This window comes from Pundamilia nyererei, unplaced genomic scaffold, assembly GCF_000239375.1.
Source record: "Pundamilia nyererei isolate P.nyererei 1_Seehausen unplaced genomic scaffold, PunNye1.0 scaffold00104, whole genome shotgun sequence".
Taxonomy (NCBI): Eukaryota; Metazoa; Chordata; class Actinopteri; order Cichliformes; family Cichlidae; genus Pundamilia; species Pundamilia nyererei.
In genome coordinates, this window is record NW_005187505.1 from 1,366,524 (window position 1) to 1,392,639 (window position 26,116).

General features: G+C 40.2%; 3 protein-coding genes across 10 annotated transcripts in view; 2 read left to right on the forward strand and 1 right to left on the reverse strand.

Moving 5' to 3' along the window:
• The first annotated feature begins 5,427 nt into the window (after positions 1-5,427).
• On the forward strand, positions 5,428-8,171 carry LOC102208629 (tripartite motif-containing protein 35-like). The gene is made up of 7 exons (XM_005740831.1): positions 5,428-5,486; positions 5,674-6,127; positions 6,313-6,408; positions 6,519-6,749; positions 6,841-6,863; positions 6,948-7,066; positions 7,216-8,171. Exons 2-7 carry the CDS (start codon positions 5,705-5,707, stop codon positions 7,761-7,763), a joined length of 1,440 nt encoding a protein of 479 aa, XP_005740888.1. The 5' UTR covers positions 5,428-5,486; positions 5,674-5,704; the 3' UTR covers positions 7,764-8,171.
• An 830-nt stretch (positions 8,172-9,001) lies between these two features.
• On the forward strand, positions 9,002-12,711 carry LOC102210551 (TCDD-inducible poly [ADP-ribose] polymerase-like). The gene is made up of 6 exons (XM_005740840.2): positions 9,002-9,137; positions 9,990-10,829; positions 10,955-11,120; positions 11,232-11,419; positions 11,550-11,819; positions 12,168-12,711. Coding segments are annotated over exons 1-6 (1,914 nt in total). The 5' UTR covers positions 9,002-9,135; the 3' UTR covers positions 12,616-12,711.
• Positions 12,712-12,988: 277 nt separating this feature from the next.
• The window catches only part of tulp3 (TUB like protein 3), a 24,821-nt gene continuing 11,693 nt past the window's right edge, over positions 12,989-26,116 (reverse strand). For 3 of the 8 annotated variants that reach the window (XM_005740833.1, XM_005740832.1, XM_005740834.1), the window contains exons 4-13: positions 24,758-24,809; positions 20,742-20,904; positions 19,613-19,825; positions 16,661-16,794; positions 16,367-16,558; positions 16,131-16,243; positions 15,195-15,312; positions 14,999-15,097; positions 14,557-14,728; positions 12,989-14,410 (exon numbers count right to left, since the gene is read on the reverse strand). In XM_005740833.1, coding sequence (XP_005740890.1) covers positions 14,277-14,410; positions 14,557-14,728; positions 14,999-15,097; positions 15,195-15,312; positions 16,131-16,243; positions 16,367-16,558; positions 16,661-16,794; positions 19,613-19,825; positions 20,742-20,904; positions 24,758-24,809 — 1,390 coding nt within the window. In that variant the 3' untranslated portion in view covers positions 12,989-14,276. Of the gene's footprint in view, positions 14,411-14,556; positions 14,729-14,998; positions 15,098-15,194; positions 15,313-16,130; positions 16,244-16,366; positions 16,559-16,660; positions 16,795-19,612; positions 19,826-20,741; positions 20,905-20,996; positions 21,055-23,141; positions 23,416-24,757; positions 24,810-26,116 lie in introns of those variants that run through there. The other 5 variants (XM_005740838.2, XM_005740837.2, XM_005740835.2 and 2 more) reach the window with 5 other exon arrangements.

The window sequence follows — 26,116 nt, forward strand, 5'->3', positions numbered from 1 at the left end:
AGTGTTTTGCAATGTTCTGTAATAAACTGCAACACTGTAAACGTTTTAGTGGCCAAATGAAGCTCAGTGGGCTCAGCTTCGCTTAAAACATTCCGTCATTTGGAAATGAAGAAAATAACAGAAACATCTGCTGGAAACTTATGGCTGGCACACAGACCATCTGTGTTCCCAGTCTTATTACAAAAGCATAGTGCTAAAAGAAAATTTTCACAATTTATTGTAACTTTTGCAAAGCTGACTTCATACTTAAGGTTTTTTTTGGAAAGTGACAGCTCAGTCGTGCACTCCATCAGTCGGGGGTCCCTCAGACAAACAGCAGGTTGTTGATCTAATCAGCAAAATCCCCTTCTCCATATCTGGGTCAAAATTTGAAAAAAGGACTCTTGAGTGTACAAAAAAATCAAAGCGCTGTAGCGGCTTAGTTCACACTCAAATATCTCAACAACTGTCAGGTGGATTGCCTTTAATTTTGTACAGACATTCGAGCACCCTGAGGATAAATAGGCCCTTTTCACAGCACTCAGGTTTGACATGCACTGCAAGCCAAATGCGGATGTAATTAACACATTAACTATGGCACCGTTCCATTAAATTGGCCGGGCCCCTGGTATTGTGCACGGTGGCTCGCTGGAATGATGGTGACATTCCAAATAGAAGGGGCTATAATTAATTTTTATCAATTACACCTATGTTTACCCTGCTATGACATGTCCAAATGGCTGCTGTGAACTGGGTTTATTGCCACACAAGTAGGCTGACAGTTGATGCTAAGGGGGAAAAAATACCTGAACAAATATGGATGTATCACCTACTGTAACAACTTGGTGATCCTTTTGACAATTGACTCAAACTTCCTTCAGTACTTAGATTCTGATCTGATACTTGGCACATATTAGCATGTTACATATTATCCATGAAATACAGGTCTACATAAAATATCGACACAGTCACCATGACAGCACCCAAGGAGCGTATAAATATTCCATATACTTCTGCTTTCATACTGTAGGTGCAAACGGCAAAATGATCCTGAATCAATGACATGCTATGGACCTTTAGCCTAAAAATTGTATTTATTTATTATGTTTTTTTGGGATATAGATATATTTCAACATTTGGTATTTTTATACATACACACACATAAAAATAAATTCCCCTCTCACCTCTGCCGGCAGTCTGTCCTTCAGGCTCAGGTCCTCTACCAGAGGCCTGGGAGCTTGAGGGTCCTGCGCAGTATCTTAGCTGTTCCTAGGACTGCACTCTTCTGGACAGAGATCTCCGATGTTGTTCCCAGGATCTGCTGTAGCCACTCGCCTGGTTTCGGAGTCACTGCACCTAGTGCTCCAATTACCACTGGGACCACTGTTACCTTCACCCTCCACATCTTCTTGAGCTCTTTTCTGAGCCCTTGTTATTTCTCGAGTTTCTCTTGTTCCTTATTTCTGATGACGCTGTCATTCGGAAACGGCTACATCGATCACTACGGCCGTCTTCTTCTGTTTGTCTACCACCACTGTGGCTGGTAAGCCACCACCATTTTGTCTGTCTGCATCTGGAAGTCCCACAGGATCTTAGCTCAGTCATTCTCCACCACCCTTGGGGGCATCTCCCATTTTGACCTCAGGACTTCCAGGCCATATTCCACACAGATGTTGATGTATACTATGCCGGCTACTTGGTTATGGCATTCTATGTATGCCTTGCCTGCTAGCATCTTGCACCTTGATGTTATGTGCTGGATTGTCTCAGGGGCATCTTTACACAGCCTGCACCTGGGACCTTGCCTGGTGTGATAGACCCCAGCCTCTATGGATCGTGTACTTAGAGCTTGTTCATGTGCTGCCATGATTAGTGCCTCTGTGCTGTCTTTCAGTCCAGCTTTGTTCAGCCACTGGTATGATTTCTGGATGTCAGCCACCTCATCTATCTGCCAGTGCAGGAACCTGTCCTTCCATGACGGTGCCTCCTCTTCCTCCTCTTTCTTGGGTTTCTGCTGCCTGAGGAATTCACTGAGCACGCGGTCAGTTGGGGCCATCTTACTGATGTATTCATCCTGGACCGTAGTGCTGATGCTCACTAGTCCCCGGCCTCCTTCCTTCCGCTTGGCATTCAGCCTCAGGGTGCTGGACTTGGGGTGAAACGCGTGTGTGTGTGTGTGTGTGTGTGTGTGTGTGTGTGTGTGTGTGTGTGTGTGTGTGTGTGTGTGTGTGTGTGTGAGACACTGACTCAAGATGAGTGTTTTTAAGCTTTCATGTAAGGCTCCAGCACCAAAAAAAAAGTCAAGATGTCAAGTATCTCAAATTAGCACAGGTGAGACCTAACAAACCTGCCAGGACTTAGCAAAATCCAAAAGGGTGTTATGCCCGTTATAACAAATTATCACCCACAACACAGTTGTTATCAAGGTGGGGGAAGAGGAAATTATTCATGGAGACAGAAGCTGTTTTTGTACCAGGCTGTAAATATGCTTTGAAATGTGTTTAAATTGGGCATGTCACCATGGGAGTCTGTAGAGGTTGATTCGCTTTCAGGCGGAACCTCTAGTGGCCACTACAGCAACGGCAGCATTTGAAACTTTTTAGCATGTTTATAGTTTCTTAGAGTGGCACGTATGGCTATAGACACCTTATTTTGTTTCACTATCCATCAGTGTTATTTTAACCACACATTAATCTGTTCATTGGTTTTGCAAATGGCTGAAATATAAATGTAATGAATTATCAATAATAGCCTGTCATAAATATCATGTATGGCATTTCTAAATTGAATATAAAGGCAAAAAGCGCGTGACGTCTTAGGATTGGTGCAAAACCTTTGAATTACAAAGTTAGTTCTTATCTGTCCTAGAGGCTGTGTTTCCACTAAATACCAATTTCAAGAAAAATATTAACTTAATTGTTTTCTGGCAAACATTAGTAGCCACTTGGGTTTGTTCCTACATTTCTAAAAACAGTTCTTTATATTCTGCTTTAAAATGCAGACCAAAGCCAAATGCAATGACTCACTGAAGTGCTTTCTTTCCAAAGCATTCACAATAACTCAAGTGATTATAGTGCTGACCTGGTGAGGAGTCCAGACCACTAATCACACACCAGAGTGGGGTAGCAGGATCACTTCACAGCAGGCGATTGGGCTGCAACTCTCTCATGGAAACAACGAAAAGTTTCGGCTATTTTTAGTCCCTCAAATTACAGTCAAAGAAGTCACGTTGTGATTGGAGATGCATTCAAGTGGACTAGAAGTGGAGAGAATGGGGGAAATGAGCTAAAGGCATGCTACACATTGATGCCCTAAAGTTTTTCGGCACATTTATCAAGCAACAAGAACCCCAGTGATCAGTTTATTTGTCTCTGTGTGTTTGATTTTGTTTATTCGATTTGAAAAATTTGTTCCAAATTAAGGAAAAGCTTTCAGAACTGTTATGCATTTTAATAAGAGCGTGACTAAACATTACCATCACAGTTTTCCTATTAGCATGCAAAGAAAATCAAATGAGATTATCCTAAATTGAAAGCCAGTGTGGTACAAACTGCTTTATTTTTGTTGATAAATGAAAGGCAGGAAAGAAATGACCTCCTTGGCCGCTCACTTTATAATGAACCTTTTGTAACAAGCAGAAAATGAATCTGCAGTGAGTAAAATTCCCATTCTACTCTATAATTTGCATAGAAGCTGACATTAGCTATTACATATAAAGATCAAACTTTTAATGTCGTTTTTCATTAGTTGGCATCTTATCTAAGTTGAAACTGATGAAACCCAGTTACAGTTGTTTGATCAGATCTTACCAGCATTGCTATATGGGTCAGGTGTAGATACATGAAGACATTTTGTTTATTGCACCCTTTCATGTTAAATTTCTGAAGAGGCCACTTAAGTTAAATAAAATGCTGCAAATATTGCTGTATATGGAGAAGTGGGTAGGTTTAAATTGAAGATAAATTAAAGATCGTTTGATGTAGATTGTTTGTTTGGTTTTTGGCATACAACATTGAATAGTACCCGCCACACACGCATACACACACACACACATACATACAAACACACACACACATACAAACACGCTTATAAATTATACAATATTTACGCACAAGTTTCAACTGGAAAATTACGTGCGTAGATTAGATGATTTTATCTGATGTTATTTGGCAAGGCTTAGATGTGGGGCTGGCGGTATTACAATAGTTACGGGTCGATTTTCTGATGTTGAATATGTCAGTCATTTATTTGTACTCTGTAGCCTTGGAAAGGTTGGACATAAGTATCATTATTCATTTGAATACAGTTATTTTAAGTAGCAAAGACAGAAATATGTGCCTGTATATTTTAGGTTGAGACCAAATGTACATATGATGGAGATGCTGTTTAACTCTAAAGACATTAATTTTGTAAGGAAATTATATCTGCAGTTGTAATTTGTATATATATGTATTTCTTTCTTTGGGAAAACTGAGATTGCATGTTTTGATGTTGGTGTAATTTTTGCAGCCTTAAGAGGTAAAACTGAACCTGAGGGTAGATTTATCAAAGAAATCATTTCTCATTCATTGACTTTAAGAATAATGATGAGTAAGAATGGATCGAATTAAAGGAAATAAGTAAAGGCAAAGGAAAATACAGTTCTCTGAAAAGCCAATGTGGCAAATCTTAAGTTTGAAAAGGAACACCTGGATTTTCCACAGCACTTCAAGGACCGTAATCTATGGACAGATAAATTCATTAATAATTAAACAGCCACAAAGTAACTGAAAGTGACATTGAAACAGCCAAAACAACCTAATTATGCCCACAGTTAGTAATGGCAGAACAAACCTAGATAAAGAAGGGCTAACTGTTATAACTAGAGGTCCTAAATATCAACCCAGTAAAATAATTAATTGTTTCATTTCTGTATAAAATCAGACTGTACATTAAGCAATCAATTCAGAAATACAAGTGGGGACCTTTTGTTGCAACTTGTCTGTGAAGGTTCTCAGTCATCCAGGTCATCGTAGTCAAAGGAGCTTGCATAGAAAAGCGTCTGGACTTCTTTAAGTTACTTGAATTTGTTTCACCTCTCATCCGAGAAGCTTCTTCAGTTCTGAAGAAGAAGTGAAACTGAAGAAGTTTCTCGGATGAGAGGTGAAACAAATTCAAGCAACTTAAAGAAGTCCAGACGCCTTTCTTTGCAAGCTCCTTTGACTTTTGTTGCAACTCTGATTTCTCTCTAAATCATATAATTTAACCCAAAAAAAAGAAACGCATGGAAAACCTAACTGTAATGTTATGTCACCGTTTTTCTTGTCCCTTTATTGGTCCAGAAAACACCTCATATTCGTCTTCCTCGCCTGTAAACTGTTGATTCTGACTGAGCTGCAGCGTTAGTGAAGGGTTAAAAATACTTGCTGTCTTTGAGACTCCGCCTCCTTTCAGTGACTCAGCATAACAGGAAGCAGGAAGTGTTCACCATTACGCATATACAGCTGTTACAAGACTGTAGCTTTGAGGTATGTTTCACTCTAACTTTTCTTCTTTTTTAAACAGAACACTATTTCATTTGCATTTAAAGGCTGTTTTTCATGCATAGATTTCACAGGATGCAGTAAACAGACAACAGAACAACTGACTAGGGTATTAAAAGGGAGTGACTTCCCCTGTGTTTGCTTAGTTTCTTGAACTCTCCCTTACTTTCAGTTTCAGGGTAAAACAGGAGCAAAGCCTCGGGATGGCAGGGAAGCTCTATCTCCCTGAGTTGGACCTCACTTGTGCCGTGTGCTGCGAAATCTTCAAAAACCCAGTGGTCCTCAAGTGCAGCCACAGTTTCTGTGCGTCCTGCCTGCAGCAGTACTGGAGTCGACAGAGACGAAACCGTGACTGTCCTCTGTGCAGAACCCAGAGTGTGGATGATCCCGTTCCTAGTCTCACCCTGAAGAACCTGTGCGAGTCTTATACACATGAGAGCGAGGAACCGGAGGAGACAGCGGAGGAGCTGCCCGGTGAACCAGGGGAGTTGTGCCCTCATCATGGGGAGAGGCTCAAGCTGTATTGCCTGTCAGATAAGGTGCCTATCTGTGTTGTCTGCCATACCTCAAGAAAACACAAGCAGCACGAATGTTGTCCTGTCAGCGAGGCGATTGTGGATGTGAAGGTAAATATTTCACTTTCCTGATCAAATAAGGACTTGAGATTGAATAATGATGCCTTTTTTTCTTGGGGCTCCTTTACTAAGTTTATACAGAGTTTCTGTCACGAGTCATTATGTTGAAGGATGTTACAAGCCTAAAGCGAGATTAACAAACCTTCTAATGAATTTACTTTGAATTATTTACTCAGGAGAAAATGAAGTCCACTCTCAGCTCACTGCAGGAGAAGAGGGAGGCGTTTGACAAAATGAAGAAGAACTATGAAGACACTGTGACCTACATTCAGGTGTGGTGATAATCTGTCAAACTATGGGTTAAAATTCCCAGTAAGTCACTTTATTAAGTGGCTGTCAATAAACTCATTTCCAAGCCATACTTAAGCAGATTATTTTACAGGTCCAGGCTCGATTTGTGGAAAGGCGAACCCATGAGGAGTTTGAAAAACTTCACGACTTCCTTCACGCTGAAGAGAATGCCAGGATGGAAGCGCTGAAGCGGGAGGAAGAGCAGAAGAGCGAAGAGATGAAGCAGAAGGTTGAAGAAATAGAAAGAAAAATGGCATCTGTGTCCGAATCCATCAGAGCTTTGGAGGAGGAGATAGCTTTGGAGGGCATCTCAGTCCTTCATGTAAGTTTGAAATGAGACTGAAGAAGGAACACTTTATATTTTTCCCCCCTTAAATGCTAAAGTGAATTTGCCTTTTAATTTTGTCTTTTAGAACAGTAAGAGGACTCTGTTAAGGTAACGAACAGTTTAATATTTGTTTTATTCTTTGCTTAACTTTCATAATGTGTTATGTAACCTGCTTTTTTGTGTTTTCTGCAGTGCTGATTGTCCTGTTGAAGATCCCATTATGCCTCCAGGAGCACTCATAGACGTGGCCAAACATGTTGGCTCTATGATGTTTTATGTGTGGGAGAAGATGCATAAAATTGCCAAATACAGTGAGTTTAACCATAATGTGCTGCTTGATTTAAACTCTGAGCTGGAGTTTGAGTTTGTCATGAATTCCCAAGGTGGAGAAAAGGTTGAAATGTTTGACTGAACTAAAGCCACAGTAACTACAGCTGACAATCTGCCATGTTTCCTTCAGCCCCAGTAACTCTGGATCCCAACACTGCTGCCCCATGGCTCATTCTGTCAGATGAACTCACCAGCGTCTGTGACAGCGATGAGAAACAGAAGCTCCCAGACAACCCGGAGAGGTTCGACCCCGACACCGGTGTGCTGGGCTCGGAGGGCTTCACCTCAGGAAGGCGTACCTGGGATGTGAATGTGGGAGATAATACTGCGTGGGTTGTCGGCGTGGCTAAAGAATCTGTCCAGAGGAAAGAGAAAGTGTCCTCGGTCCAGAAAAACGGCTACCTGTGTGTGTACTTCTACCACAAGATGTACTTTGCGGGTACCTCCCCTTTAACGCGACTAAACCTGAAAAGGAACCCGCAGAAGATCAGAGTGCAGCTGGACTGTGACAAGGGCAAGGTTTCTTTCTATGACGCGCACAACAACACACATATCTACACCTTCAAACAGGCCATCACTGAGAAAGTCTTTCCTTACTTCTGGGTCGGTTGTCAGCAATGTCCTTTGACGGTTGAACCAATGGAAGTTGCCCTGAGTGTAATTGAAAGTGCAACTTAGTTACTCTGTGACTTTGAGAAACTCATCAAATTAAATGTCAGATTATTTGCCACTTTTCTTTCCTGGTTCAATGCAGTGTTCTTTGGCTCTTCTTAATTTAAAACTCAATGAACACACTGATCAAGGTACTTAAGATTCAGTGATTGGTAACTTGAATTAGAGCATTTTTTTGCATTAATAATCTATGAATTATTCATTTGTTTATTATCAGCATATAAATTGTGAGGTTAAAAAATAGTACCGATTAATTGCTTGTATGTAAGTTTTAAAAATGATTATGCATGTCATTGTCTACACAATCCTCTTATTTTGCTGTATTACTAACTACTAATGTATGGAAAACATCAAATGTGCTTTATGTGCACATACTACTCATGTTTTACAGTGCTAATTTACAAATAAAATATATTTGCAAGTATTGTGGCCTCCCTTGATGATGTGTCACCAGCCAGTCCTCGCTGCACATAGACCTGGAGTCGGAGAGCAGTCAGTTTTCTTTAGCGTCTGAGGTGAGCCTATATGTTTGGTCAGATGTGACGTCTTAGATTTTATTACCTGCTTCCTAAGGGCATAATTTTCAGATACAGTTCATCTCCTGTATATAGTTTTCAGGTCTGACACGTCTCTCGTCGTCCACTTTTCAAGTTTCCATTTTTTTCTCTTAACTACACGCTGCGCAGTGCGCACCATGCTAACATGTGCCACGGATTTGCCAAATAGCTCTCTGGAAATCACCAATTTGATCCAAAATACTACTTTATGGCTGTCAAACTGTTTTATTTTGTGTTTTTTGTAGATTCAAATAAATAAAATGGAACACAATGTGTGTTTTTGGAACAGGCTACTGGTAACAAAGTCCCCAAAGATACAATTTAAAGTTGACCGCGATGAGTAGACAAAACACAGGTTTATTCTTTGAGTTGGGTGGCTATTTAATGCCTGAATGATTCATAGGCCAGTATTGTGTGCCTTAACAGGGTGAAGGACTGGACTGAAAATGAGTAAAATGTCCAAAGAAAAACTTTGAAAGAGTTTCAGAAAACCTGTCTTTGAATTAAAAATCACAAAGACAGAATATGCTGGGCTTCAAAATCAGCTTTTATGTAGCAGCTGTTTGTAGTTCTGTTCAAAATGCAGTGAAAGTATCCATTTTTTTTTAATTCCTCTCATTTTTAGTGGGTTTCTTTTCTTGGTATATGAACAGCCTTCACACCGTTCTCTTTCCCCTCCCTCTGAACTCTACAGCCTGGCGCATTGAAGCTGACCGTCTTTTGTATAAAGAAGGGTTTTAAAGCCATATACATAAAAGCTTCTTTTTTTCCTGCAACTTTGACTCAGCAAAGTTTAGAGGCCTGAGGCGGACTCACGGTTAATGTAAGTCAAACTCGTTAAAAGTCTAATTAGCTAGTCATAGTGCCTTGCTACGGGTGTATGTAGCTAGCAGGTTGAGTCGTGTGTTGTAAAGGCTCAGTTAAGTTCTTTAGAGGTTATGTTGTGGAAAGCTGTTTTGCCTTCAGACCTGCCGGGCCTTTAAATAATTGTTTAACTGGTACTAATGAGTCCAAAGTGTGCCGAGAAAATATCTCCCACATCTTTACATCACCTCCACCTGAGGGTATTGTCTCCATCTTGCCTTGATGTTTTTTATGCTAAATTCTGACTGTACCATCTGAATTCACAACATAAATTCAGGACAATCTTTTATTGTACACCTTTGGTGAGCCCATGTAAATTGTAGCCTCAGTCTCTCATTTTTAGCTGGATGTGACGCTGTGTGGTCTTCTGCAAGGTTCAGTGTGTTGTGAATTCAAAGATCCTCATGTTTGTTCTTAAAAGTGTTTATTTGTTTGCCTTTCTTACATCAGAAGTTTCAGAAATTCTCAGATTGGCCTGTCTGGCAGTAAACTATGGTTGTTGCATGAATGCTACTGTGTGACTGGCTCAGTAGATATTTGTGGGGAGCAGCAGTTGAGTGGGTCTAGGTATTAAAGTGGCTGGAGAAAGGTTTTACAGAGCTGGCTTTAGTTCTGTTCAAAACTATGAAAAATAGTGCATTTACTCAGTTATTTTCAAACTTAACCATCAAATCTCAAAAGTTGGGGAGTTTCGTGGCAGTAACTGCTAGTTAAAATTCCTGTTCTCTTCATTTGTAGTGTCTCTACGTCACTATAACCTTGTGTTTGTTCCAGTTTGCAAAAAATAATTGTTAAAATTGTTCTTGGTTAGGAAGTCCAACATGGCTGGAATTTCATGCACAAGGGCAACAAAGAGAAAGTTGTCTGGTAGTGCTAAAGCTGCAGAACCTGCATCCAGGTCCTCCAAAGTCACCTTTCTGAGCCCGTCTCTCCTCCTCTTTGAAATCCCTGCTGACGCCGACACCAGCCTCCCAGTGTGGAAGGCCATGAGAGCCGAGCAAGCTGACATCACCTGGACCGTCAAGCCCTATGGCCTCAGCATTAATATAACACCTCCGACCTCTAAGAAAGGAAAGCATTCTGCTGCCAGCAAGAGTGAAAGCTCTTCCAGCATGGTGCAGACTGCAGGGCTGTCTTCCAGCATCCTGCAACCTCAGATCTGCATTCAGCCCACCACTCAGCAGCAATCGCAGAGCAGCTCCTGTGTGCTGCTTACCTTCCCCCAAAACACACAGTCTGTGTCACACCCCCCAAGTCCTATTCCAGTCACTTCACTTATTGTCTCCTTGCCGGTCATTATTGCCCAGGCCCAGCATACCAGTCAGCCTACTGCTCCTGCCAACAAAGGGTCCATATCCTCCACCCAAACGCCAAGTGGAACCCCTACCAAGCAAACCACCAAAACCCCATCTAAAGTGCCTGTCTCATTTCACACAAAAGGCTGCTCTACCATCCAAATCTGTGACGACTTCCTCCTTGGTTTGTGTTCTGCAGAGGAGAAGTGTAAGATGCACCACACTCCCTATCCCTTTCACTGGCAGCTGTGGTGTGTTGCCAATCGCCAGTGGGTGGACATTTCTCCTCGCTCTCAGGTCTTGCTGGAGAGGATGTACTGTGACGTCAATAAGGATACCATTTGCCTCAAAAATGGGTGAGTAACAGGGTAGATCTTTTGCTAAAGTCTGCAAATTAAAAAAAGAAAAATATGGGCTTTTTTGAGACAAAAATCACAAAAGTTTGTGGATTCTTTGTGTAACTTCAGAACACTTTCTTTAGGAATGAACGCTACACTTTGAAATTTGACTCAATGAAACTGGATGACTCTTCCGTGTATGATGGAGTCAGGCGACTATCTAACACTAACAGTAAGATCAAGAACCCTCATTTTGCCAGCCAATCGAAAATCTACTGGTGGAACATCAGTTGGCAAGAGTACAACACGGTGATCTTCTTTACCTCTTTTTTCTAGTTTCTTTACTCCTTTCTGTCATTTTCAACACATCTAAAGCCTCCACCAGCTTTGTTATTTTTTAACTGGTTCATTTCTTCATAGAGCGTGTCTGCCACATTGCTAAATAAGATGAGCGAGAAGGAGTCAGAGTGTTTCTTCAGTGTCGGCTCACAGAAGTACAAGGTGGACTTCACTACCATGATCCAGACCAACGTCGCCACAGGGTTCCAGAGAGGCGTTCGCTGCAGACCCGCCTACCGCTCTCTGGATTCTATGAAACCTTACTTGCAGTTGGTGTCCTGAGATGCGGTTTTTTTTTTGCATTCTTTTACATCTTCTTTTAAAATCAAGAGATTCTGTTCCTTTAAAATTATTTCATGATGTTCTCCCATCCCTTTCCCATTTACTCCCCACACTCAGGACAGGAGTCCTGCCTGACTCAGCGGAACCTGACAGTAATCCTCCTGAGGCCAACTTTAGTGTAGATCCTCTGGACGAGTTCAGTTCCTGGTACCCTCCGGCGTGGTGTTGGGCTTCAGAGCAGGATTACAGTCTAGTGGATGTTCCTACAGGCACTCTGGCCTATAAATGGGTTCAAGAATTCTTCAATGAGAGCATGCCTGAGACAAAGGTGGACATCATCAGCATCCAGCAGGTCCAGAACCTATTCCACTGGGACAAGTACCAAAGGTCCGGCTAAGTTTGAGTTCAATTTTTAATCATGACTAATACTAAGAAAAATTGGAGGGAAATTTGATGTCCTTATTAACTGTTTGGATATTCGGAAAGTCCTTTCTCTAAACGTCATTTATTGGATGAAATACATTTGTAACATGGATAAGCATTGGTTCGGCTAGTAGTAGGATCTGGGCTCGTTTCCTCCTGTTTTCATCCATTGTTTACTTTACTAGACAGTTCTATGGGTTCCTTACAGCGGATTCAAATAATTATTTTGTTGGAAGTTAAAGCGTAAAATATCACAAAATCTTGTTCTTGTTCATGGTGATATGCATGCCACACTTACACAACTCGTTCCAGGCAAAAGCTATACATGCAGAAGCAGCGTGGAAAGGCCACCGGGAGTTTAGAGCGACATCTCTTCCATGGGACCACCAAAGAGGCCTCAGAGGAGATCTGCACCAGCAACTTTGACCCTCGAGTGGCCGGGGTTAACGGAGTTTCCCACGGTCATGGCACATACTTTGCCACCGCTGCCTCCCACTCCCACATGTTCTCAGCCCAGTTCGGGCCAGATGAAGTTTGCCACATGTTCCTTGCCAAAGTCCTGGTGGGAAAGGTAACTGTGGGTAGGAGCCACTACCGCCGTCCACCTAAGCTCACCTCCAGGAAGAAGCAGCATCGTCTGTATGATGCCTGTGTTGACAACGTGAACCTTCCCACCATGTTTGTTGTTTTTGACAGCTGTCAGTGCTACCCCTACTACCTAATCAAATATAAAAACCTACCCAAAGAGATAGACATTTAATGAGGATGAGGACAGGGGCCTCAGCCGCTAATTGTTCAACAGAAATCATGTTCCAGTTGCAAGAAAACCTAAAGTGTTAACAAATCCAGTATATATTGTTATCAAATGCTCCGTTTAGTTTGATAAAATATACCATATTCAGTTTGTTTGCAATGAAGTTCTTGACAATAGTGAAGACAGTGTTAAAATGACAACATATTCTGTATCACTTAATTTTTCAAAATGCCTTTATTTTTGTTATTTGAAGATTTTACAATAAACACTTTTTTCCTTTTTTTCTCTCAAATCTGTTCAATGAAATTCATTTCTGTAATGTTTATGAAATTAAACACTAAATGCATTCACCTCAGTATAAGAAAACAAAAGCATGTTTGATCAACTGCTGGTATGTTTTCATACAGCCAAATGAGCTGACTGTTTGTTCCAAAGGTCAGACTGGAACGTGTTTCATCAAAGACTTCTTTAGTAAAAGTATATACAGAATATTTTTCTTCAGAACTTAATTGCACACTTCCTTGAACAGGAAACAACAGGGAAATTCTAATAATTTAGCTTATGCATGAAAAATCATGGCTCTTTGAAGGATCCAGATCAAATTGTTTTAAAAGTATCTGACACTGCTGGCCATAAAAAAAAAAATCCCAGTTCAGTCCATCTAAGAACAAACTCTGCATTGAACAGATAACACGTTCGGGACAGTGATGAACCAAAACACCACATTAAATCCCTGCCAATGAAAATAATAATCCCCCCTTATCAAATTTGTTTAAAAAGGGAGAAAAATAAGAGTTGAAGTGATGTTTAACTTCCAAATAGTATTGTAAAATTCCATATCTTGAAATGTCATTGAATAATTTAAGACTGTAAGAACGGCTCAAATAAGATGGTGTTATCGTTTATTTCATACTGTATAAAGTCTGTATTTCATTTTTCTTAAAATGTGCAATTCTCCGTTCATGTTTTTAATTATAATACAACTCACCAAGACAAAATCACAGTCACAAGATAAAAAAAAAAAAATTCACAAAACCCCCACCTTTCACACAAGGATGTTAGAGTGATAACCACAATGAAAAAATATCAGAATTAGCTATTGATAAAAGGCAGATTAAAACATACGTTATATGATTTAAGATGTAAACAAGGATTAAAAAAAGTTAAACTAGTGTTGAGGCTGTGATGCCAGTTCCTTATAAATGGGGGTTGAAATAAAGTACAGCAACTGTGCGTTTCTGTTCTGGCAACATCTAAAGTTGGGCCTGCAGGTGGTGCCAGAGGAAAGGCCATCATGTTACATAGTTCAAAATGGTTTACAGTATGAATAGTAGATGACAGTTATTTTTTAAGCTAAAAAACTTAGTGGAATGAAAATATAAAAGGCAACAAAAATATGTGAAGAATAAACATTTCACATATCTTCAAACAGGTTCATAAATATCAGATCAGTTCTTTTTGCACTTGGTGTCTAATAAGAGCACCTGTCTCCAGCACAGATTATTCATTTGCATTTCCCTTTTAGTCTCTACACACGTGTACATATACACATAAACTGTACACAGGTTAGCAGACGTTTAACCAACCCTGATACGACAGACATGACATGTGGGTGGGGGGACACGCAAAAACTGAGTTCCTGGAATTTACCGGCAGAGCACCAGCACCTATTCACAGGCCAGCTTGCTGTCGAAGCTCGACAGGCCAATGGCAAACGCCTGAAGAGCGCACATGGGATAGTTGTAGTCCAGAGTGAAGACGTCTTCAGCAACTCTACCAAACTGCATAACAATGTAGTCGGCTAGAGATAGAGGGGGGTAAAAATAAAAAAGGTCGATCAGTGTGTTTATGGTGTATGTTTTAAATATTTCAAGACATTCTGCAACATCCTATAAGCAGCCAAATTATTTAAACTACTTAAACATAACCGAGATTAAAGATACTCACGGTCATTATCGTGAACTATCTGGAAGTTTTTGACTGATGCCTGAGTCACACGGCCATGGAAATTTAGCACATAAGACTGGGTGTCATCGTTCCACACGGGTGCCTTGTTGTGCAGCTCAATCAGATTTTCAAGCGAATGGTTTTGCCACCTGCTCAGAAGACTCTCCTGCTCCTATCATACAAATACATCCGATTTCAGTCTTTAATCTTATTAGGAATGAATCAAACTACACATTACGGTAAACTCACACACCAGGACTTTTGGACTTTTGCATTCTAACAGCATTTGTGAAATGTTAGACTGCTAAAGCTAAACAGCTTTGGATTCAAATTTATCTTTTAGTCATTTTATACATGAAGCATTCGGACAACACGTTGGACATTTAAGGGCAGATTCTTTGAGTTGTTAAGCTTTGCATAATTCTGTTACTGACAGACTCACATTTTGGGGCCTTACGGGGAGCCTCTCAAAGTTCATGTTCATGCCAGGGATGATTACAGTCATTTTGCGTGGTCCTTTGAATCCCAGCACATTGGTTTCCTGCCAAAAAACACAGAGAGTGTGACAATTTTACTAAATATATTTAATGAACAGGCAACACACTAAACACACTGCTAGCCTTTTGTCATTCACTCACATAGCAGATGGCAGCCAGTTCCTGTCGTGTGTTGCTTTCTTCCAGCAGAGCCCCGGGGTTTTTACACGGATTGGTCCCGTTGTCGTACACTGTGAATTTAGTGCCCATGAGGTTGGATCTGATAGAAAACAAACCGGTCATGAAATGTTTACACCTTTTCATATTTTTCAGATGCTGGCAGCATTTTGTTTCACATTTGAGTCATGTGGATTGGCAGAAAGCAACACACTGTTTATTTTCTAAATATCAAGAAAACAGCAACTATTGGATGCTGCAGTTTATTCTAACTGTTAGCAAGCAGAAAATCTTTGGAATCACATTGGATGTTATATTGAAAAAAAGAGGCAAAAGTGAGAGGCTGTCCAGACCAAAGTGAATGTCGTTGTCTTTGCCACTGATGGGCTCAGACTGTCAAGCCCAACTGTCAACATTATGAAAAGGATCCCTACAGAGATGTGTATCTCACATCAAGAAGAAGTCTCGCTCTGAAATCTCACCGGAGGTGAGGTGTTGCTGGAAGAAAAAAGTGTGAATGTGAGTGAGAGTTGGAGGAAGCCAGGCACGGAAGAGAAGAGAAGCTTCCTGTTCAGTAGTTCACGGTTTGTGATTGAATTTCTGAAATCAGGCAATGGTCTGCTACACTTTACTTTATTTTTGCCAGGCACACACTGGTGACCAGTTGAGCTACAAATGGATGGACAGATGAAATGTTTTTACTGCCTATTTTGACTGGAATCAATATTACCAATCAAATAGAAAAATAAATCACTTATAAGAGCTGCCGGATACAGAATGCAGGTAATGCTATTAATTAAAGGTATTTTGTTCACATGGTATCAGTTGACATTAAAACAATAAATATAATTAAAGGTGTGCAATCAGCAAATAATACCTTATTAATGCAGGTCTCTGTGGACACAGGGAGGGTGGATTTACCTGAGTTTACCTATAAAGCTCTCTCCCTCTCGTGACAGGTCGGTAGCATCCACTGAAATAAGGTAGTTGGATGTCTTACTCTTCTTCCTCTTTCTTCCTGCCAGCAGAAACACCTGGAACGACACAATAAAGCAGACACATGTATCTAATGAAGGCTTTTGTTTATAAATGTTACATTGTACAACAAAAATGATGATTCTTATTCACAACTTTAATGGCCCACGCATGTATCGCACCTTCTTGCAATCCTCTTTCTCCATGTGCATGTAGTAAGTGGGGTAGAGGCCGCGGTCCATACCCTTCTTGTCACGGGTGATTCGGCATTTGACTGTGACGCCACGTGGTGCTGGGCGTAAGACAAACTCCTCCAGATTCGCCACATCGGCTAGTAAGTTTTCCGCTGTGGGTGATCCTGGGGTAACCAGATCCTGGGACAAATTAATATAGTCAGCTACTTTTAAAAGAAAAAAGAAAAAAAAGAAGCATTTTAGATAATAGTGAGTATATGAACTAGTGTGCGTAGGCTTTACAGGAATGTCCTTGCCACTAGTAGCTGAGGCAGGCCTGTTGCTGTCTGTGTGAGAGGACCGAGAACGGGTCCGTTCTTCCTCCAAGTCTTCCTCGTGCTCACTGGCTTCATCAAAGTTCATGCTTTCGCAGAGACCTGGTGAGAGACGTGGGAGTGTGGTGTGAGGGAGCTTTAATTACACACGAAGGTCTTTACAAATTCTCCAGCTGAGAAACCCATTCATACAAAAACAAAAGAGGAAAATGAAACCCAGATGCTCTGCGTACATCCTCCACAACAAAAGAACCTCAGTCATTATTTCGTTCCAGGGGTTCCTTCAGTTTTGGTTCAAAACGCTCCACAGAAGATTTTACCAGTTTTTTGGGTTCATCTGCGGTCTTTGATATATGAGAAAAAATTCCCAAGAAGTGATGCAATACTTAGGAAATAGTTGAAGCAAAAAATAGAGCATTATACAGCTGAAAGCACATCCTTTCATATTTATCTGAAACATTCAGGGGGAGGGGGATTTCTTTTACATCAGCTGTTGAAACCATGACAAATGAAATGAAAGGATGAAGACTTGTGAAAGTGAATATCAAAAAGAATGTGATTATTTAGCATTGATTCTTATTTATTCAACCAAAAGGCCACTTCTCTGGCCTAAAGAGTACTTTTCCATGTCAGTTACTGGAAGGCTCATATTTATGACAATAAATGAAGCTGATGTGCAGCTACTTGTGCAGAGACAGCTCCATGCAGTCATGCAGACATAAACTGGGGCTTGCACAGTGCAGACAGTCGGGACTGTCTATCTGTCTCCTCACTGATAATTGGATTTATCAGCCAGGATGCAGCTCTTGGCTGCAGCTATATCGTACTGTAATGTGTTATCAAAGTGTAAACTCATATAAAAGCTGTGTGTTTTCACTACATTGAAGTATTATTTTTTTATTAAAATCTAATTAAAATTGGACTTGTAAAAGAAATGCTTGACCAGAAATGGCAACAATGATACCAAGATTGCTCTAAATTGTTATACTATACAGCTGGAGTCCTAAATACTGCAATCCAATCTACAGTTTGAAGTAAATGAAGAACTTTAGATTTTAAATCACAGCAATCAAACTGACTACTGTGAGGATATACTGCTGCAGGAAAATGTGGGTGAACAAGTGTGGTTCTGACCGACAAACCAAGGAACGCTGCTCATAGGTAGAGATCTGTCGAACACAAGTAGGCTTGCTTAAAATCGTACCCTGCTTTATTCTCTTTTTTTTTTTTGCATCTTAGCTGTTCCTTCATTCACAAAATGAACATCGTGTTATATTCAGTGAGACTTGGCGATTCAGAACATAAACCCATCAGTGATGTGTTTACAAATGCAACAGATGGAGGAGGTCAAGGCCAGTTTTCCCAAGCAGACTTCAGGGAGTGACCAGACGAGTTCCTCCCTGCTGCCCATTAAAAGGAATGCAGAACCTTATTAAACAAATCCAATTTCACGTTAATAATATTCCTGCTTTTAAATACATGGGGGTTTCTTCTTTTGCATACAAAAAGCATTCTGTCCTCCAATATTTGTGCCTCCTCCTGACACTGATCAGTTAGACTAACATATCCTGGGCAAGTTCCAGCGTGAGAGAAAACATTAAGCTATGCAGCACTAAACCAGATGGATAATGTGACAGTAAAAACAGCAAAACACAACCCCTATTGTGCAGTATTTACAAGTGATGCGCCCCAAATATGCTGCTAATCCTGTGAAAAAGCAGAAAGCATCATGAAATACAGAATGCAAATGTCAGCTGCCCTCTAACAGTGACTCCAGGGCTCCAATTAAAAAACCCACACAAAGTTGTGTCAGCTACTGGCTTATGAAATCAACCATCTGGAAATGTCAAAGAGGACTAACATTCGACTGAGCAAATCCAAAAAAGACATACAGCATTTCCAGATAATTATTATCACACGGCCAAGAAGGATATTAAATTCTACAGCGAGCCAAAAGTGAAGATGTTGGATGACATCAAGGAGCTGATTAAATATGAATGTACTTCAAAATGTCTATTTCTTCCATTTCCCAAGGCACCGTGGTAATATGGAAGACAGGCAGCCAAAAATACCTGCTGGAGCTCTTTGGGGCAGGCTCGTCTGCTTAACTGAGCTAACATTAACAATGAGGTCTTACATTATTGAGAAGCACAATGACACTTTCTACTGCGTCACACTCAAGCCTTTAAAAAAGGTATGAAAAGTAACCCAGCTTCTGAGTTTCTCAGCAGGATTCAAATGAAATCTTAAAAAAACAGTCATGTCTTGAGTTTGTGGGCACAAAGTGGTAACACACGAGCAACATTATGACACCTGCAGAACTGCATGATGCTGGTACTGTTTAAACACATGCTAACCTTCATATAATGAGAAATTTGTTTTTGCTGCAGATGAATCTGAAAAGTGCAAAAGTCACTGTGAGCTTGATTTTTATACAATTTCCTGAAATTGTACATATTCCCATCAGCTGGTTGGCAGGTGTGGGTGGTAGTAGTTCTAATGATGCCACAAACAAACACTGCAGTGTGAACAATGCCCTTATCTATTATTTAGTGAACCAGTTCTCACTGCATTACCATCAATCATACCACTCACTCCACATGCAGCAGCAGAGTGCTATCAATTTGGTAGATGTCAAAAAGTCTGACTTTGTTTAACAGCAACTTCTTACCTGCAGTGTCATAAATACACATTTTTTCCTTTATAGGTAAAAACTGTAAAGCTGAGAAACATAAGAAAAACCCTGAGAGTAACCACAAGTAAATATCTGATGCTACTCTCTTCTAATAAAAAATCACCAGGGGACTCAACACACACACTAACAAAGTAAATAAGTAAGCAGGCGAACAATAGTTGTTCCATTTGACTTTACTGCAGGGTTCAGAAAAATGATTTAAACCCAGGATCCAGTACAAATCACCTTGCTTCTGCAGCAGTTCGTGGATATCTGTCTTGGGCTCCAGCAGCGTCTCAGTGTCTCCGTCCCTCTCAGGCTCTTCAGCAGCAGGGGACTGGGACTGAGACTGAGACTCAGGCTGGGACTGAGACTGGGACTGGCTCACTGACAGGATTTGAATTTTCATTCCTATATCAGGAGGTTCTGAGCTCAGGAAGGCTGCTGGGCCATCAATACCTACAACACAGGAGAAGGTGGCAGACATGCATGAGCTGTTAATTTTCCCTTAACTGGATCCAACCAAGCATATCTAATGAATCTACTAAGTGAATCTATTATACACATTTCCAAATCCATATTTTTATCTTGGATTCCAGTGTAGGTTTGCGTGATTTGCACTTTAGACTACGGTAATTCTTCTTTTTCTCATACTGGGCCTTGTTGCAAACAACTTAATTCTGTGAGTGGATATTAGTGAATGTGGTTTTTCTACTGTTTTCGACCATAAAAATGGTCTAAAACATGCCATTTAACAAAGAAAACATTTAAATGCATAGCAAGACCTCTTCTATTCATATAACTGCAATTAGTTTGAAGTTGGTACAGAAGCAACAAAAGGCTGGAAAAGTAAGTGGCACTAAAAATAACATGTGGAGGTCAACATGTCAGTAACATGACATAGTATAAAAGAGCATCTTAGAGAAGCAGCTTGTCAGAAGTAAAAATGGGAAGAGGTACACCATGTTCTTTAAAATATAATATAAAATTGTAAAGGCCCCAAATATCTCCTCTCATAATCAGATTTAGAGAATCCAGGGAAACATCTGTGTGCAAGAAACAAGGCAGAAAATCAATACTAGATTGCCTAGAACACTAGAAAATCCTGAAAATGAAATAGGATTTATTGTGAACTGAACTAAAAAAATAGGGGGAAAAAACCCTTGACTGAAGTGTGGTTTGGTAGTTTAACCGTGCTGCTCTATGATGTGCCTAGCCTAAATTAAAAACAGTCAAATGCTGAACATTGTATACTTCCAACTGAAGTTACTTTTATGTAAAGAGGAAACAGTGTGTGACAATGCCGAGACTATGGGGATTTGATTAACATGCCTTTATGAATGACGTAAAAAATGCTGCACATGTTTTTTCTCACCATCTATTATGACATCATTGGTGACATTGAGTTGAGATTCGACTAGCGGGGCTTGCTCTTCACCACGCCGTGCCCTGGAACGCCGGGGGCGAACCTCTGTGTTGGGCTGGACCATCAAATGTTGCTGACGTTTTTGCCGCTGCTTCTGCTCCAGCAGTGCCCTCTGTGGACCAAACAGGGGAACAGAAATGCTGTGTAACCTAATTCTAGGTACAAATATACGTGACTTTCAGGACATGCAACTGGAAAACTCACTTCATACATAATTAGCTGGCATGTATTAAATGATGGAGGTTGGGAAGATTAAGCCAAGCTGGAAAACATCAACACAACAAGCTATAGGTAATTACATTAGTATGGATGATGAGTTACAACCTGTGTCTCTCAGTAGGTGCTGCAAACGACCAGGACAATAACAGAAAAAGAAAAGAAAAGAAAGGAGCACTGGTCGTTGCATTGCATAATGCTATTCTAATACTACAGGTTAGAAAAATTGGATTTCTACATGTGAGATTTTGTGCCATAAACAAGTATTGGACAAACAAAAGCTTTGATTTTCTAAAGGCTTATCTGGGAACCGTGGTTACCTGTACCAAAATGCACAGAAGTCCATCCAAGAACTCATTAAAGTATTTTAGTTATTTTTACTTTATCTTTGAAGAAAATATTCCAGTGGAGAGATAAAGCCATACAAGGTCAGCTTAGTGAGTCACACCATAACACAATACGCAGTCTTCAAAAGAAAGATAGCTACACACAGTCCAGACCTGTAAGGCAGCAGAACACATTTTGCTGAGCTACTAATCAGAACAGGAGGACATTTGACATGCAATAACAGATAAAGCAATTGTGCAAACCATTTCAAGGTATAGAAAGCTGTATGCACTACAAAAACTATATGTAATGCAGTACACAACTCAGTTTCAGTAAGGATAGAAAACTGACTACGTTCATGTTGTATTCACCCGCTCCACTGTGATCTGACTTAATACGGATGCCAAAAGGCAGACTAAATAAAAAATAAGCCCATAATAAAACACAACAACCAAAATAAAAAAAATAAAATAATGGGGGCTGTGAAAGCTTACAGTAATGTTCTGTAGTTTGGTGAACTGAAGAATGCCCAACGTAAGAACATAACAAGGGTCTGATAAAGTAATTAGCTGCTTCGAACATCATCACTGAGATGAGGTTTCTTTCGACTGATTACTCAGAACAGGTGTAACCTCTAGGTAGTGAGTTAGTCCACAATCATTTGCACTGTAGTTTCAGTAAGGATAGAAAACTGACTATGTTCATGTTGTATCCACTTGCCCTAAAACCCACTGTGGCCAGAGCAGGCGATGGATTATGCAAGCACATTAATTAGCGCACCAAATGCACAACAACAATTCCTGTTTAGTGTTCAGTCAGCTGGGAGAGACCGAGAAGCCTTGTCTCATATTTGGCAGACCAAAAAGCTTTTTAGACTTCAGTCATTCTAACACTCGAGGAAATCATTTTCACTAGCCGTTGTTGCAAGTCATATTAGACAAAGTGGATTAATGTTTTTGTTTTTTGTTTTTTAAAAAGAGAAAATCAAATCTTCTTATCCTACAGTGAACATGAAAAACATCCAAAAAGCAAACTTTAAGAAAGAATTGGTACTGGAAGCATTTGTTTTTTTACTCTTTCACATATGAAAAATCCAAGAGCTGGACCCAGTCGTTATCATTTCAAAGAAAGAGCAGATCTGTGTTCTCCCTTTATTGCTATACATAAAAGGAGACAAATGAATAAAACATAATGCAACATTATCATAATGAACATAAATAGGTCTAGTGTAATGAATGAAAGTGGGAATGCTACCAGATTTCACATTGCACAATAATTCCTCTTCATTAAGATACTGACTACCGATTTGAGGCAAACCACAGCTTTAACTTCAAAAGTTGCTGCACATGTACTCCCAGCCTAAGATTAGTCTGAGCAGTTTGTTTTGTCTTCCATCGAGCTATTTTAAGCCAACCCATTGTAATATTCAATTCTTTTGTATAGCGTGAGTACTTGGCATTTTCAACACAGGATGTGACTTCATTCAGGTTTTCACAATCCTTCCTATGTGACCCAAAACACCGGAAAGAACCGAGCAAAGAACGTGGGTCAAAAGACAGTGATTTAGATATAATGTACATTTATATTTACATGATGAAAAGAGGCCATGCAAACCCTCTACTGAAAAGAGAAGTTGAAGTACTGTTAGGGAGAGATAACTAGATTTTTTTTCTCTCACTGGCAGTACTGATTAAAAAACTTTGAGTCTACGTAAGCAACAGCCTCACACCTGCGTCTCACAAACAAGTCCTGATCTAAAAGACAAATAAACTAGAAAATGCATCAGAAAAAGAAGAAGTTACGAACCCGTTCCATTGATATTAAAAGTTAACAAGTTTTCTAAAGAATAAAGAAGATTCCACTTCTCTTTAAGTCAGATGACGATGTGTTCTCCCCCTAAAAGAAGCACTCCTGGTGGGCATGACTCTGTTGCCATGTCCTTATTTCCTCTTCTGGAGCTCAGTTTAAGAGTCAGTAAACTGTCAACCTGTTCCACTGCACTATGTGCTCCTCTAACACAAGCCAAATACCAAGCTTGTGTGTGTCTGTACGCGGGTGTGTGTATGTGTGTCTGTATGTACAGGCAGTCACCGTTGCTAACTGAATCAGCAATCATTAGCGCTCGAGCAGGAGAGAGATAGGGTGAGCGAGAGAGCACAGAAAGAAAGGAAAGAGAGAGCGAGAGAGAGAGAGAGAGAAAAGAGAGAGAGGGGGGGGGGCTGGGAGGTGTACAGCTCCTTCAGTGCGCTTCACTTTCATCATATAAATACATATAAAATGTAATTATGATTTAATTTTTCAAAGCTGATCTCTTCTGTGTATGTTTGTTTTTTCTTGTGAGTTATCTAAGAGCATAGAGAGAGAGAGAGAGTGTGTTTGAACTCAGCTGAAAGCGTGCAGCACAAGTCAGCCACAATGAGACCCTGAAACACACACACACACACACACACACACACACACACACACACACACACACACAGCCAGGCGCCTCACAATAAATCCGCCTCTCTCTTTGAAGTCTCCAATCTGAGCCCCCTACCCTTCTCCCCTGTTTTCCTTCTGCCTAATGTGAGATACTGGAGTAAGGCTTCCAGCTTAAAGCGCCACACCACAGCTCTACAGCAAGGTTTCAGAAGATCACTCTGCATGCAGGCACATTAACTTTTAACTGTCTTACCATGTAACCCATAATGAACACTCCCCCCTCCACCCACCCACCACCATTACCACAGACACAATTTGACTAACTGTCTGCTAATATAAGTCTGTGCATTGGGAGTAAATGCTTGTCGGTCTCTCATTTTAGTCATTGCATACAGAAATTAAATGTCAATTGAATACTACATTTAGAAAAACAATTTGCATCTTCAAAACAATATCTAGTTGTATTATAGATGTCTATTAAAATCTCTCATTCAAACTGTGCTTTTTTTTTTAAACGTGAAAACTATGCATTTAGACATAAATTTGAACATCCGTGAATCTGTGGTTTAGTGGTTCATTAGGGAAGGATAGAGGTGTCACAGTTTCATAACCCAGCATTATAACAGTAAAGCCAAAAAACAGAGGAGGTTTTCAATCCAACAACATTATTTAATAAAATGTATTTTGCTTTAACCATTCTTGCCAACCATAAGGAGCCCGTGGTGACCAGAGCAGAACACAAGCCAGGCCCCTTAATTACCCTGCAAAATCTTACCAGATGTTTAGAAAAGCACCAGAGGTTAACCCTCAAACTAAAATCTATGTGTGAGTTGAACTTCTGCATTAGACTCATTTGAGCACATGAGCTTCAACAGATGCTCTTTGAAAGTACAATTACAAAAGAGCAGAAATGCCACAAATTTTGAGAAATAGAACATCAAAAGCAGGATCTTTGAAAACCTGTGCTGTTCAGTTGTAGAAAATGTTTTGTTTCCCACCTGTTTTTCCAGCTTCTGTTGCATAAGACTGCTGCTGTCATTTTCAACACCACTGCAGAGAAAAGGAGAAGCAATATAAAGACACATTTCTTCAACAAAAATTGCATTTTCTTATCTAGCCAGTAGAGGGCATTACTACAGTTGGACTGATAGCTTTCTCTAATGAATTACAGATACTTTAGTAATTTTAGTGAAAGACAGCACATCTAAAATCTTAAGCACCCATCTTGAAAAGAGTAGCGTTGAAAAATAACTCCAAGGGAGAGGGACAAAGGGAAAAACACTGATCTTCTGCTTACTGTTGAAACATGACATGACTCACTCTCTAATTATGCATGTGTCTTGTTTAGTTTTTGTTTGTTTTTTTTAAGAAACAGAGAGGGAAGAAGAAAAAGAAACAACACAACGCTCTAGCTGAGAGAAGCCCTTACAGTGTGGGGCCTGTGGGCATTTACCTTGGACACCTATCTGAAGGGACCAGGCAAATGTTGCTAAGCTACAGTGAAGAGAGAGCAGCAGTTGGCTTTCTCAAGTCGGAGTCAGAGACCTACGACAGCACCACTATCTCTCCATCAAACACACACCTAAAACCAATAATGTGATGTAATGTGTGACTCCCATCCTCATGAACTTGAATGTTTCCTGTCGAGTAAATCTTTAAATATCTCATGCTCTGCTTGGCAGAAATGAGCCACGTAAGCTCATCAGATATCCAAAAAGCTTATCCTGACTCTCTGTTACACCTCTTTTAGTCACTCTCACATCCTTTACACATTTATGAGTTGATTGTAAGTGAGGACACATGCTGCTTATGAATCTCAAGCCCAATGTTGGCTGACATCATAGTGCATGAAATCCATTTAGAAGACTTTAATACGTCTTACTATTAACACATCATATGTTCCCAAACAGCCAGCAAGAATAGTACCTTGCTACATAGTGTCAAAATTAGTCATCTTGCCCAAGTGTGTCATATTATCACGAATGAATCAAAGGGCTCCACAGCAGGTTATTATGGCAACTGAGCACAGGTTGTGGTGATAGAGAGGAGGGCTGGAGAATGGGAGATGATTTTAGTTTTTAATTTCCCAAGTCATTTCTTCAAATGAACTAACAGTGGGACCTGGGACACGTTGTTAATTAGTCATCCTAAAGAGGCTTTTACCAAAGAGCCTCAGATTTACAAATTCTCCACCTAATGTAACCGTACCCAAGGATCAAAGTATGGCATAAACAGCTCTAATTAAAATGTTTATCGTTCACTGAACTTTTCCATTAATAATGTTGTTTCCATGCTACAAGGCACTATCTGGTTAATTGCTAAAGACACTCTCTACAGCAGCTCAGTTTTCCTAATAG